General features: G+C 40.8%; 5 protein-coding genes and 3 non-coding genes across 8 annotated transcripts; 3 read left to right on the forward strand and 5 right to left on the reverse strand.

Annotated features, from left to right (window-relative positions):
- The first annotated feature begins 1459 nt into the window (after positions 1–1459).
- On the forward strand, positions 1460–2509 carry METBIDRAFT_29337 (uncharacterized protein). Its single transcript, XM_018855383.1, has one exon. It carries the CDS (start codon positions 1899–1901, stop codon positions 2313–2315), a length of 417 nt encoding a protein of 138 aa, XP_018713221.1. The 5' UTR covers positions 1460–1898; the 3' UTR covers positions 2316–2509.
- Positions 2510–7889: 5380 nt separating this feature from the next.
- On the reverse strand, positions 7890–9104 carry METBIDRAFT_91615 (uncharacterized protein). Its single transcript, XM_018859326.1, has one exon. It carries the CDS (start codon positions 8864–8866, stop codon positions 8144–8146), a length of 723 nt encoding a protein of 240 aa, XP_018713222.1. The 5' UTR covers positions 8867–9104; the 3' UTR covers positions 7890–8143.
- A 523-nt stretch (positions 9105–9627) lies between these two features.
- On the reverse strand, positions 9628–10311 carry METBIDRAFT_75926 (U2-type spliceosomal complex subunit; the record flags this gene model as incomplete). The annotated part of the gene is made up of 1 exon (XM_018858448.1): positions 9628–10311. The coding sequence occupies one exon, from the start codon at positions 10309–10311 to the stop codon at positions 9628–9630; it is 684 nt and encodes a 227-aa protein (XP_018713223.1).
- A 406-nt stretch (positions 10312–10717) lies between these two features.
- On the reverse strand, positions 10718–10790 carry METBIDRAFT_t85. The gene has a single exon. It is a non-coding gene; the product is annotated as a tRNA-Phe (tRNA).
- Positions 10791–10795: 5 nt separating this feature from the next.
- METBIDRAFT_t84 lies at positions 10796–10868 on the reverse strand. The gene has a single exon. It is a non-coding gene; the product is annotated as a tRNA-Arg (tRNA).
- A 301-nt stretch (positions 10869–11169) lies between these two features.
- On the forward strand, positions 11170–11241 carry METBIDRAFT_t1. Its single transcript has one exon. It is a non-coding gene; the product is annotated as a tRNA-Asp (tRNA).
- Positions 11242–11347: 106 nt separating this feature from the next.
- ALG1 (chitobiosyldiphosphodolichol beta-1,4 mannosyltransferase) lies at positions 11348–12718 on the forward strand (the record flags this gene model as incomplete). The annotated part of the gene is made up of 1 exon (XM_018858449.1): positions 11348–12718. The coding sequence occupies one exon, from the start codon at positions 11348–11350 to the stop codon at positions 12716–12718; it is 1371 nt and encodes a 456-aa protein (XP_018713224.1).
- Positions 12719–12939: 221 nt separating this feature from the next.
- HOS1 (histone deacetylase) lies at positions 12940–14058 on the reverse strand (the record flags this gene model as incomplete). Its single annotated transcript, XM_018856470.1, has 1 exon — positions 12940–14058. One exon carries the CDS (start codon positions 14056–14058, stop codon positions 12940–12942), a length of 1119 nt encoding a protein of 372 aa, XP_018713225.1.
- Between the last annotated feature and the right edge of the window lie 166 nt (positions 14059–14224).

A 14224-nucleotide genomic window follows, 5' to 3' on the forward strand; every position in this document is an offset into this window, starting at 1 on the left:
CCTATTATGATGTGATGTACTAAGATTTTCTCGATCACACTTTTATTCTAGACAACAATCACAGATACTGTATTTTAGGTGATGTAGATACTGACATTCATTCTGCATGTGTTGGTGGGGATGAATAGCGAGATGATGTGGATTTTTGCCTGCGAGACCTGCTTTCACTACTATAAATTAAAAAGGGATACGGGCTCTGAGAGATCTGAGGTCTTATATAGTCGATCAAGCATATCGTGACCTGATTTGGAAGGAAAACTTCAAAAAAGGGCCCCGGTCTCTTCTGCAAAATAGCTCACCTGGAGGCTTCACTATGTATGAGGTGAGTTTAATTAGTGAAATGGATTCTCATATCGACGGTTGCGCCACGTATAAATACAGCAGTTTATCTCAGTACAAACACCAAAAATGGGGAATGTGCTCAGGACACGATGGAAAAAAAATGATTCCCCGAGAAGTATTATCAATAGCCCTCTCGTCAAAAAATTCAGCCATTTGATTGTATGAACTTTTTCCGCCCTGATATAAGTCGTGTAGTACGATTATATTCGATTGTCAGCATTTTCCTTAGACGGTTTCTATTTAGGGAACTTATTATTTCTTTTTGCATTAGAAGAAATCACGCCAGAGATGCGTGTCTCTGATGCAGTCTGGCTGGCTGTCAAAAAAAAGTCTCTTCAAACTTTCGCCTCTTCTTGGCAATATTAAACAGGACAGAGTAGAAAATTTGATTCAAAATTGAACAAAAAATACAACACATTGCTATGAAGTTTTTGACTCAATTAACTGTCAGAGGTTCCTGAACTGAAATGGATTATTCCTCCTTTTTTCAAAATACCAGGTTAAACTGCTACGTAAACGTAGTGCTGGTAATCGGTACTCAACAATAAAATAGGCTCAAGATGGCAATAATAACACCCGTGGTTATAAGATTCTGTAGCCTAATGTAGTATATCCTTGGAATTTCAGAGAAAACCAAGGGAATTGACGTTGGTTTGGGAAAAAAAGTAGGAACAAATGTCATCCTTTGTCTTCTGATGGGTTTTCACCCACATCTTAGCCAGTCTCTTATATACCGAAATCTATGTGAAATTATGGGGACCACTGGTAAGAATAGAAAGTCTTGTTGCCTGATGTTAATTGATCTAACTTACGTTTCCTTCGCATCTTGTGACGTACAATTTTCCCCGAAAAAAATTGACTAATTGCTCAGAGGATTATTTTAGCTGTTTTCTTAACATTCTGCAAAAACACTTCGGTAAATTTCTCGTATGGTGAATTTAGGTTATGCGTTCTTCCGTCTAAATAGAGAATTCCGGTTACTCTTGTATGCATTGAGCCCTGGAATCAGGACTAAAGACAATAGTATAAAATATATGTCTGTCGGTGATTTATTCTCACCATAAATGCAGAAATTATATTTTTCTCATTCACTATTAATGCATATGATCTCATAAAACAAAAAAAAGCTCAAACCTGAAGAATCTTTCACTATCTTGGTGTATACCAATTACAAAGCTTACAACGCTTTGATCGCTCAGATAATCCATAACATTCAGAAGGGATAACCAATTAATAATGTAAATATGTTTCATAAGAAAACGGAAGGGGGGATGATTATGAAACCTGAACAAATATTACTTTAAGCAACTCAAGTACAATACATGCGTCATAGTATGACCCGCTACCGTCAATGTGAATAGATTCTCGCAGGTGTCCGTAACGCAAAAAATAGAGTGCGTTGATAGCTTTATTCACTCAAAGGGCTATACTAATTGACGCCCACAATCATAACTCATTCATTGTTTTATTTGGGCTTGATAGTTAGAGAGGTATATAAAGAGAGATGTATCCATCTCAGATTATTTATCTATTTCCAAACCTAAAGTCTCTTTATAATGAAATTGTTCACCGCATTGTCGTTTGTTGCTTTGGTCCTTGCTGCACCCCGTCGTGTGACGGTAGGCCGATTAGCCATTCGAGATGTGAACAGTGACCCCGATATTCCAGACGAATACTTTGTTGTTTTGGATGAAAATGCAATCTTTTTGGTCCAAGAATCTCCGTTCAACTTTAAATTTTTAGAAGGATATGTTACAGCAGAAGTAGGCAAAGAACAGAAATACATGGGTATCAATGAGAAAAATAAACTTGCGTTGGTCGAGAACAAAATGGGGTTAAAGATTGTTGGCGGATTTTTGAAAATGGGGGACGAAAGTGTTTTTCAGCTCTGCAGTGACAACACCCTCGCTTTAGGAAGCGACTGTGATGTGAAGCAAATAATTCAGATAAAATTTGTTCCTGACTCTTGGTAGGAATTATTTTCAGTAAATTCAGAAAGTTTTTGATATTGATTTCGGCTACACCGCGTCAAAATTATACTTTTGAAAATATAAATGCTGTCAACGGGTTATTCCAATGAGAAAAAACATTGAATATGTAAGGTCCTTGGTGTCAGCTTGACACTAATGATCACTGTAAGCGCATATATAGTTATATGCAATTCTATTATTTTGAGTTCCGTCAGATATCATTTCGGACAACTCATGGAGTATTCTCTCGAGTTCTAAAGGTTCCGTTCACGTGACCCTGGAAAAAGTATATGAGGGTGGAATAAAACTCCTGTAGAGCTCTAGAGAAACCAGTGATCAAGTAGTACTACGTACTACATGAACCCTATGTTCCGTGAAGTCCTTAAAAGAATAGAACATCTACTCCTAAAATCTAAGGGTACGCAATGAGTCCAATTTTTATTATACATCTGGGATGATTCATTGGAACTTTATTTTTCAAATGTGTAATCTCAGAAAAATGACTGTGGAAGACTTTGCGAAACATTCTGTACTGCTTTGCAATTAATAAAAAGGGAATCGTATTTGCCTATGACCCCTGTAGCGGGAAAAGTCCTAAAAATGGGAAAAACATTTGATGAGAGATGACGGCTTGAGATATTACGAGAGAATTGAGCAGATCGGAATAAGCCTCCAAAAAAAAATTACTTACTCCTAAATCCAAAGCAAAAAACATGACAAAAAAGCAATTAGTATGGTGTACTTCAGTGAATGTTCTCATGAGAGCTGAGACAATAGTATGAAGATATTATTGCGTAATGAATTTCAATGGAGATCATCACAAAGTTCAAGTCTTACTTATGAAGACTGAGAATTTGACGGTGAAGGAAGCAAAAGTATATTTCGGGCTTCGCTAAGAGAGATACGCCAGAATATTCCGTAGAATACTTCTTATTTATGTCGTGTTAAGTGCAGAAAAGTGAGCTTATTTTATTTTGAATTACATTGGTGGCCTTAAGTACTTTAAACAAGTTAAAGAATAAACAAAAACTTCTTATTGTTTTGATAGAGGAAAGAGAGCACAATCTTTCAATGATATATATAAAAAACTTCAAACAACTTGGAGGTCCGGACTAAGAGTAAAAGCTAGCCCACCTTCGGGAAATGCGGCTTGGACGATCGTTTTGGCCTGCGTCTGTTTGAGTGTTGGATATTACTTCGGATTTCTAGGATAAGTCCCTCTAGTAGTTGCTTCAACTCAGATGGCCGGAGCGGAATCAAGGAGTTTCTTTCTCGCTACTCGCCACGCCTTTGGTTGTATACCTTGAAAATCGTCGTGAGAAACCAATTTAATTTTATTAAGTTTTCCTAAGAGTTGTCAGCCGGAGCCAATATTGCGTTGGAACTGGCTTGGTTAATTTAGCTCTTGCCACCGGTATTTGCACGTTTCACAGTTGTTGTGGGTATGAATTGGGAATGCATCTGTGGCGTCTCTGTTGTTGTGGATATTAAATTTGCTGCAGAAAGATAAATATTTCAGTTATCAAAGGAAATTTAGTCCGGAAAGCTCACATGAAAGTTGGCGTTTTTTCTTTAATAGTATTATGTTAGCTACATTTTCTTTTTGCAAATGTTTTCTTTTTCGAGCCGAGAGGTACCTGTGATATAGCCTGACACTGCTTAAGTGGGTCTAACCAAGCTTTGAGATAATTTTATGACTGAAATTGTAGGGGTCTACCCTGAAGTTCTAATAATCATCATACAGATTTAGTCAACTATCAATACATGAATGGCTTTTTGCATCTAGCTCTTACCATTCAGAGTATAGGAGAATTTTGGTATAGCACGAAAATGTCTTGATGGTAATTTATCCCAGTCATCTAGAAGCAAAGAACCATGAAAACCAACTCCATCAGTTACGCACCAGTATAACAAATTGTTTCTTTTCGGCTTTTTTGGATGGAAGCTTCTAAGCCCAATCTGATATTGATAGATTTGGTAAAGGTATTTGTCCTCCTCAGGTGCAGTCGTGTATATTCAGTACGTTTCGCCGCCTCAGTAACTTTTAAAGTCAGTGTCTTAGAACACACTTGAATTGTATGCCAATAAAGGGTGCTGGTATTTTCTGATTCTGAAAAAGGATTTCAAAAGTTTAAAGTGATGATGCCTTGGATGCACACTTTAGGAGAAAGTCGATTTACACCGCTGAAAAAGACTATATGAAGAAATAATTGATGAATTATCCAAGAAAAAAAACAAAAGAGAACCATGGTTATATACGAAGATTTACCATTTGAAAAACTTGGCAAGTGTTTCACAAAGTAATAGGGACAGTTGCTCCTTTTGATCTTGCGTTTCTCCTTTAGTAATAGTTGAGTAAGGTTTTATAAAGGTAAAAACTTAAATCGAGTTGTGTTGCTCCAGATGAAAGCCGGTTCACATCTGACTTCAAGCTGAAAAGGCATCGAGATCTTTGGGATATAAAACCTATCCACACAAGGTAATAACAGCAATGTAGAGACGAGAACTTATACCCCAATATGCCTGCACACTTTTTTTTGAAAGAAAAAATTGTCTTAAATCTTTTGAGTCGGACTTTAGTTATATTAGACAAGAGCCAGGAGAAGTGATAAGCTCCAAGTCAAATCGTCTGTAAATGGCCTCGGGTAATTGATGGATGATCAATCACGGTTGAAATTCGAAGTAGCCCCCACCATGATCTCTGCACTGTGTGCAAAGCAATTTTTAAGAAGCAACAATTTTTTTTCTCTGAGATGTTTTATCCTGTATTAAGTTACATATCCATTTATACCATTCCCAGATTATGATCACTGGATTAATCAGTGGATATGAGCCCTTATTAGACTCCCTTGGGTACCACAATGTTCATGTACATGTCCTAGAAACCTAACCTAGCCCTATCCTCTATCCAACGAGCTTCTCAAATAACCCTGTTTATTCTGCTGCTCTTTCTGGCTTTGAAAGCTCAACTCTCATATTCACAGATAGATCGTCTACGGCATTGTAACTAGCACTCACTTTGTGGATAGTCTCGACGCCCGCTTTATACAGAGAAGATTTCGGCATAGTAAGGAATATCAATCATTTAAATCAGCTTTTCTTGGCACATATTATGTGCATTTCATGCTTGATTTGCAAGAAAAGCAAGGGGGGCAATTTAGTCGAGAAATTCACAACTTATTAGAGTCATTAATGCCTTATTGTTTTCTTCAGCTCAGTGAATCGAAATAAACGCGTCAATATATGTTCATGACTGAAAAAGCCACATATTATATCGCCAGCATATAGAAATGTGCTCGCAGGCAAGCTATATAAAGATAGGAGAAGTGTCTGGCTATAGCTGAAAAGTAATTTATCACAGAAGCAAAATCGGAATGAAGTTTTTAGCCGCATTCACGTTCCTCACTTTGACCTTCGCCTTCTCCTCACCGCAAAACGGATTTTTGGTCGTTCGTTCAGTTGATGGATCGGGGGGACCGAGAGTAGTATCCATCGTAACGGGAAATGCTTTTTTGCATTCTTATCCTTCCACTTTTGCGACAAGAGACGGAATGCTTTACTTTGAAAATAAAGTAATAGGTTTGGATTCAAATGGAAAACTTTCGTCATTCGGCGCGAGAGATTATACCAATCTTCAAATTGTAGAAAACATTGAAGGAAAATTCATGTTGAATTATGGATCATACTCTTCTTTTGAGGTATGTATGGATGAACTGGTTGGTTTCAAATCAGAGTGTGATAATAGCAGAGCGGTCTCCATTCAATTTGCTCCTACAGATTAAATAAATTGCTCAAAGAGATCCGGACTGTTTTATGTAAGAGTCCATATCGTTAAAAACATTTGCGCGAATATATGAAGTACGAAATTTACCAGTTGCAACTACGTAAGGATCCTGCTATCATTTTAACACTGATTACCTCCGTAAGCTCGTATTTGTCCATATTCACTTCTGATACGAGTTCCTTCAGATAACATGTCGAGCTCCTTGAAATGAAATGTTCTTCCTAATTGCAAGCTCTTGCATGCTTCTTTTACGTGTTCAGATGTATAAGGCACAGGAAGTCAGTAAAATACGGGAGTACAAAACATATACATCCAAAGAAGTCCCATAACTTTAGGCCTGTCCATAGAATGTGATTTTTTTCAAAACATTTAGTGCTTTGTATTGGAACGGTTCGCATATTCAAAAATGAGGTAAACTTATTTCATAAAGTGTTTGAGTTCATTTTATTATCGGAAAGTTTGGTTAAAAATTAAATCATGATCAAACATTTTCGAGTCATTAATCACTTTTTTATGTAAGGCAAGCAGACAATAGTTTCGCTAATGTGTGGTCTCAAGTATTTGATTGTCAGATTTACCACATAAAAGGAACAAGTAAAAAAATAGATTAAAAAAACAACTACCATAAAGCAGCTCCCAAATTCGTGCATAGTGTCAGAGTACGGCTTATCTCTTTTCTTTAATCACGGCCTGACGCTTCACCTTGTCACGCATCTGTTTACTAGCGTAAGGCGCTTTTTGAATTCTTTGCGGTATTACAGGTATTCAAGTCAAAGTCGGTGTCTTCCCAACAAATAAAGTTTAAATTGTTTTTCCAGAGTAGCGCCATGCTTTGTTTTTCTGATCTGTCATATAGAAATTTGCAGAGCTCTTTCTGTATCTTAAGAAAAAATCAAGTCTAATATCGGAGCCTGAAAAAGCTACCAAGTCACAATATCAGCATAGTCGTTTTCAAATACGTTGTAAAAGTTTCATGTGTGACTTTTTGGTACGATTGTTGTCAAAAGATCATTTAGCGCATAATAGATCGGCATAACAAGAAGTAAACTTTATATACCATTTCTCTCTGCAGTGGTCTTGGAAACTAAGATATTTTGATGATTGTATGTCAAAAAGATGAACAAAAATCATGGAATAAGTTCTGTAGGATCAGACTTCTTTAGAATCCGACGAGACTAAAGAAAGAGTGGCTTCTCACTTCTACTTGCAATATCTTACTGCCTTCGAATATTTCAACTATTCTCATTATTATTTCTCAATTGCGTAATTTATTCAAACCAGACACGTGTATCGAATCTTTGAATTTCATGGTTGCAACCTAAAGCAAATTTTGCAGTGGTTTCTCTGAATGAATCAGCGTCAAATATTTTAGACCCTGAAGTTCTGAGTTACTCCTCTGATCTGACTCTTGTACGAAGCCCCAATCACTTTCATGATTTAATTTCATTGGAAGGACGCAGATAGCAGTTTCACTCGGGATTCGGCTGCGACGCAAAAGAGGAGAGTTGATGATGTAGCAGCTGATTTTCTCAAAGATCATTCCCAAATGGTTACTTTGCAATAGATCACCGAGCTACAAGCATTCTTTGATCGCCTTCGACTGGAATATCCAAGATCACTTTCACCTAGGGAGACAGCTTATTGTCCCCTCTACTTCGAGAAAACACAATTCTTTCTCATGGAGTTTTTGTCGGTTTGGAGGCAATTATTGAAATGGAATTATCCGAGAAGTAAACCGTGCGGCTCAATAAACGCATTGTCATTTCAACGTCAGAAAACCACAGAAGTTTCCTTTCAACTCCGGAAAGCTCCATAGAACTTCTTTTCAAATTTAAGACACAAAATCGAGAAGAAGTCCCTTCAATTCGAATATTCCGAATCGAGATCAAACAATATTAAACACGCATCGAATGTTGCAAAAATGTTGTCACCTTCCCAGTCAGACATCGGGATACCAGATCGAGGGGGTGAAAATAAACACGACGCAATCTATGATATGATTCAGATTAGATGTCTTTCTTTCATTTTGTCCCTGTACTGTCTAGATTCATCGAACACCTGACTCTTGGATGCCTACCACAAGTGGGCTTTCAGGCCCTCGTTTTGCTAACTTCTTCCAAGCCTTGGTTGCAGATTTTGTTTCAGATTTTATGTTCAGATTTCCTCCAGCAGATCCGGGTTCTGGGAGGAAAATCGGCCCCACCATTTGCTTTCCATGCGAAGGGCCCATATAAACGGCAGCCTGTCCCTGTAGTCGCTTTTCGCCTAGAGAATCCAAGTATACGTACAACATGCCAGCATTCCGAGTCAGACATCCATTGACCCATGCCAATAATGCCCCAACCACTGGCGGAAGCGAAATTAAGAAGTCAATCAAAATGTTTGTCTGTAGTTTGGCCACAAGTTTTCCCGGTAAATAGAGCTGATTCTGTGCCAAAGAAATAAGCCTCGCATGGATCACATACGTAAGAATGGCGCCGAGACCAGGTAGAAAAAATACTGCTACCGGCACAAGCCCCACGCCGCAATCTAGGCCCAAACCACAAGACCCTAAGAAACATTTATCGTGTACCCACGCGGTTTTCTGGATTTGTCTCCAGACGCGTCGTTCTTTCTCTGTGTTTTTCTGTCTGTTCAAAACGCGTTTGTTTCTTTCATCATCCTCAAACGGGTTAGTGCTATTGAAACGGTCGCCTGCCCATTCGGTGTACGTGTCAATGGCTATATCGTACCCAGGGATACTTTCGAGCTGCTCCTCTAGCTGCGACATTGTTACATGAAATCTGAGTTTTGGGGAGGGAATCTCTTATTCCTCGTCCTGGAATTTTTACTGAGTCGACTTTGACCCTTATGGTTATGAGCCACGTCACGGGAATGTTTGCTACGTTTCCTACATATATATTGGTGAGCGATTTTGGGGTGCGACTCGAACTGAGATTTTTCGATTATCATACACTGGGGAAACTTGGTCAATGAAACGTAGCAGCAAATGCCAGTTTCATGTTGGATGTATTTATACTCACATTAGAAATGAGGGTTCAATAAATTCTGGTGACTCTCGACTTTTGGATGGTTGAACCTCGTCTGAAGTCACGAAGCTTCTTGTTTAGATGTTTCGTGGTGCCAATTCGTTTATTGTTACCGAGACGGTGACATAGCACGTGCATTCAAAGTAGACTGCCATGCAAGAAAATCTTGTTTGAAGTATCATTATTCAAAGCAGGCCAATTTTTTGCAGGCTAGCAAATGTCCTGGATATTCGCATGCCCAACTCCCCGAATATTTATTTCCCCACGAATCACGGTACACATGTACCACCACATATCTAAATTTGCACGGCAAATTTGTTTTGTTGTAGTGGGTTCATCAGATCCTAACAACGGTTCACTTCGAATATGGTCATATGATTCGAGTGACCTGAAGAATTTTCACTCGTGCACTTCTTTTGGCGGTCTGTCAGATGATCACTCTGAAGTCATATAAATCAAGTGATTGACTGAAGTATCTCAAACTACTTCACGATCAATATTGTCACCCTTTTACCCGCGCCTTCAGTATGTTTTTTACAGGCTGCACCAATCCATCAGTATCTTTCTTACAAATATAGCACTTTCTTTTTCTCCCCTGCTTGAATCGAGCCATGAAACAGGCCTGGCAGAAAATATGGCCACATGGTGTTTTAACAGGTTGCGTATAATCGTCCTTGCAGATGGGACATTTGAAGGGGATATTCTCTGCACAAGGCTTGTCAGGATTAAACTCCTTGCCTGCCACCATTTCCCATTCTTTCTCAATCGCTTTCTTTTGGCGCAGCTCATCTCTAATATGTAGAAATTTACACGTATCACCATAACCACAATAACCCGTTTGCTGAAAATCTTTACATACATCTGGCTGAAAGTCTGTTAGTGTAGTTACACGCACATTTTTCGGAGCCGCTTTCGGACCCACGATAATCGGCTTTGATTCAGGTTGCAGTGAAAATTCTTTTTCTTGTTTTGGTTCGGAATGGTCGTTCTGATCTGGATTGTTTGTTTCTACATTTTGAGCTGTCTTAGAGTAGTCCGCTTCTCGAGCTGGAGTTAATTGTGTTTTGATCTTTTTGAGGGGCTGTTCACTAATAAAAGAGGAAGTGTGGGACTTGTCATCATCATTTTCTGACTCTTCTCGACGCCTAGAATTACCGAGAGTCTTTAAATTTCTCTTTTTAAACATTAAATATGTCAATCGAGTCACATTATAAACATTAAAGATTACACTATGGTTGACTCCATCTTGCGATGTTGTGCACCCGTACACCACCAAAGAATTCAATCATTTGGAATCTGCTGGAACTGTATTGCTTTGCAGAAAAGAGAATAGGTGTATTTGGTAGCCTTTCTAGATTTCGGACCCCATTCTCCACATTTAGTCTTTTGTGTTATTGTGCAATCAGTGGCTGGTACTAAAGACTAATCAGTGGCTGGTACTAAAGACTAATCAGTGGCGAGTACTAAAGGCTACTCATGCCGATTCATTGCTCAAGTTTTATATCAGCGAGAAAACTAGATAGTATAGTCTGAGAGGGTACATAAAAAACTCCTATAAAGTATATGGTATTTAAAAAGTTGTCCAAAACAATTGCGATTTCTGTGGATCGAACACAGGACCTTCAGATCTTCAGTCTGACGCTCTCCCAACTGAGCTAAAGCCGCAAATTAACCCATGCCGGGACTCGAACCCGGAATCTTTTGATTAGAAGTCAAATGCGCTAACCATTACGCCACACAGGCTGATATGCTACGTATATTATGAAACAGCCTGGAGCTGTCTCTTAAACTACGAGTAGATCGGTTTATAGATAGTTCAGCCTTAGTGGATAGGCCTAGTCTATCTGTCGTATTCTCGATGTCTCAAAAGTGTTATCCTTCTTCAGGGATGTACTCACGCTCCTTTATAGTTCGGAACCCTTCTATACAGTAGGTGAGGGGTAACCCCGATCAGGAATGTTTAGACTCTTCGTCCTTCGTATTATACAGGATGCCCAGAATCTAGAATCTTGCTCATGTCGTATCATAACATTACCGCAAGAAATCCGTGATAGTTTAGTGGCTAGAATTACCGCTTGTCGCGCGGTAGACCGGGGTTCAATTCCCCGTCGCGGAGTAACTTTTTGCTAGATACAAGCCTGTCTATAAGTCAAGTACAATACTACCCTTCCTCCCAAACCCTACCCTTTTCTCGCTGATATTTTTTTAAGAATCACAGAAGTATGAACTACGCCTACTTCGGTGAGTTGGTTTTGTCAAGAAACTGGATCCTCTGGCTCCTTTTCGCCTACTTTATTCTACCATTCACGGTTTACTTATTCGTGCCATTCTTCATACACCGAAAGTCGGTTTTAAACAAGAAGTCAGTATCGATTTTCGTGCTCGGCGACATTGGCCACTCGCCCAGAATGTGTTACCATGCTAGATCATTTGCAAGCCTCGGGTTTGCGGTTAATCTATGCGGATATCTCGAAAGCGAGCCTCCACAAGGCATAATCGAGGATGTGAACATCGATATTTTTCCGATCCAGGCGATCCAAAACCGCCGCAACTTGCCCTACTTGTTATTTGCCATCACCAAGGCTGTCCTGCAAATCTTCAGTCTATTTGAACTTTGTTATCTGCTCTCAGGATCGCAGTACTACATGGTGCAGAACCCCCCGTCAATGCCACTCGTTGCGGTTCTCGTGATCTTCATAAAATTGTTCAGCCCACGGTCCAAGCTCATTATAGACTGGCACAATTTGAACTACTCGATTTTGAACTTGCGGTTCCAGAACGTGCGCCATCCTTTGGTGCAATTGATGAAATCTTACGAGAAGTTTTTCAGCCGATTTTCGTGGCTCAATATCACCGTGACTGAGCAGATGAAACACTACTTGGCTACGGACTTTGGAGTCAAAAGCGATAGAATCTTAGCTTTCCATGATAGGCCTGGCCCGCAGTTCTCACCTCTATCCCAAGAGAAAATCAAGCAGGTCTTTGCAGAGCACGAGCTCTTCACTAGCGTGCCTGAAATTGAACAGTATAAAGTTTTGGTCACCGCCACGTCATTCACACCCGATGAAGACCTTGGAATTTTGCTCGAGTGTTTGAAAATTTACCATGACTCATCCTCTGACGCCACGCCCCCAATTTTCGTGCTAGTCACAGGCAAGGGGCCTTTGAAATCTCAATTTTTGAAGTGCGTGGAGGGTCTTGGATTTCTGAGCAGAGTGATTGTCAAATCTGCCTGGTTGTCTGCGGAGGAGTATCCTCTTTTATTGGGCGTTGCCGATTTGGCGGTGTCGCTACATACGTCGCTGAGCGGAATCGATCTCCCGATGAAAATCGTCGATTTTTTCGGTGTGGGCGTACCCGTGGTCACGCTTTCGTTCCCCGCCATCGGCGAATTGGTAAAAGACGGCGTCAACGGGCTTGTCGTCAGCGAAAATATAACCAAATCAGTACCTGGAGATCTCTACAAACTGGTCGCCCTGATTTTGGGAGACGACAGCCGTTTGGCCAAACTCAAGCTAGGCGCAATGTCTGAAAGTAAGCAGCGGTGGAACGAAAACTGGATGCAGGTGTTGGCACCTGTCGTTGAAGGATAGGAAAGAGAATCAGGGGCTTGCGGGCGTTGGGTTCGAATTCCAGCGATGGTGCTGTGGATTCTAGGGTGCTGTTTTACCAGGCCTTCTGATTCCTTTAGCAGCCCATCCTGCCAGTTTACCTGATGGATGCTAGAATGTCCGATATCACCAGACGTGAGCCCAGATCCCGTGAGGTCCGTCGCCCAACTGTTTTGACGCTTTGGAGCTTCACATGTGCCAGTTTAATTCCAGAGATATTCAAGCGTATTTGCCCTGATGGCACCAATGTCTTTGTTCTCGTCACATCTTGCCGGCTTGCCAGCTTTGTTGCCAGGCGTCCAGAATTGGAACCCGTCGTTTTCATATGCATCTAGGCACGCATGCTCGGGGATGTCTCCCCACTCCGTGACATCCCCTATTAATGTTTTGGTGAGCCAGGCACTGAATCGAGCCGTCTCTGTGTGATTGTATCCGCCGCCGCCAAGTACAAGAAAAGGCACACTTTGGAACTTGTCCACGAGGCCTGAAATCGAGCTTGCTAGGCCGTCGATAGAGAGATTCCACTCACCGCTAGGATCGCTCGCAAGCCCATCGCTACCACACTGCACCACAATGATATCGGGCGTGTGTTTTGCGATTATTGGTGCGACGACTCGAGCGATGATGTCCTTAAAGTTTTTGTCCCCGAGGCCTCGCTTCGTGGGAATGTTATATGCGCCAGCGCCGGAGGAATTACCGGTTCCTGGAAAAAACCCAAGATCATGCCGATGTACAGAGCACGTGGTCACAAATTTCAGAAACCTGAACGCAGCCTCGACACCGTCGCCGTGGTGCAAATCCACGTCCAAATAGAAGATTTTTCTGTACAGAGTGCGGAGCCTCAAGATTGCCAAAACAATGTCGTTGACATAGCAGAAGCCGCTGGCACCTGCCTTGTGTGCGTGGTGCCGGCCGCCGTACCAATTTATAACCACGTGCTGAGAATCTGTGTCTCGATTTCGGAGAAGCACGTTGGCAGCACTAAGGCTTGATCCGGTTACGTGCAAAACATACTCATGGAGACCAGCGAAAGGGGGGCAGTCGAAGAGCAAACCATATTTGGCCTCCTCTTTGGAAAAGCTTGTGTTTTCCTCGTGCCTTTCTTTTAGAAGTTCTGCCACGTATTTTTCGTCGTGGAATACACAGAGTTCTTTTGCCGAGGCCGGCACTACGTTTACCAACAGACACTTGGAATACAAGCCAAATGCCGATATCAACGAGTCAATGAGCGACAGACGCCCGAGGTTAGAGGGTAGCTTGTCGCATATATTGGCTGTATGGCCTGAAAGACAAATATGCACCTGTCTTTGTTTGCTTGACATGTGCAGATGTTGGTGTTTATTTGAGTATTGATGTGTTTTGAGATGATTAACACTGGGTCGCTCACGCGTTTTAGTTTTTTTTTTTTTTTTTTCTTAGCAGCGTGGAGTATTTGGAGTATGCTTGAGTGGACATAGCGGAACAGTTGCCGTTTGATAATTGGCGGCG

The sequence above is a fragment of the Metschnikowia bicuspidata genome, assembly GCF_001664035.1.
Source record: "Metschnikowia bicuspidata var. bicuspidata NRRL YB-4993 chromosome Unknown METBIscaffold_1, whole genome shotgun sequence".
NCBI classification, from domain to species: domain Eukaryota; kingdom Fungi; phylum Ascomycota; class Pichiomycetes; order Serinales; family Metschnikowiaceae; genus Metschnikowia; species Metschnikowia bicuspidata.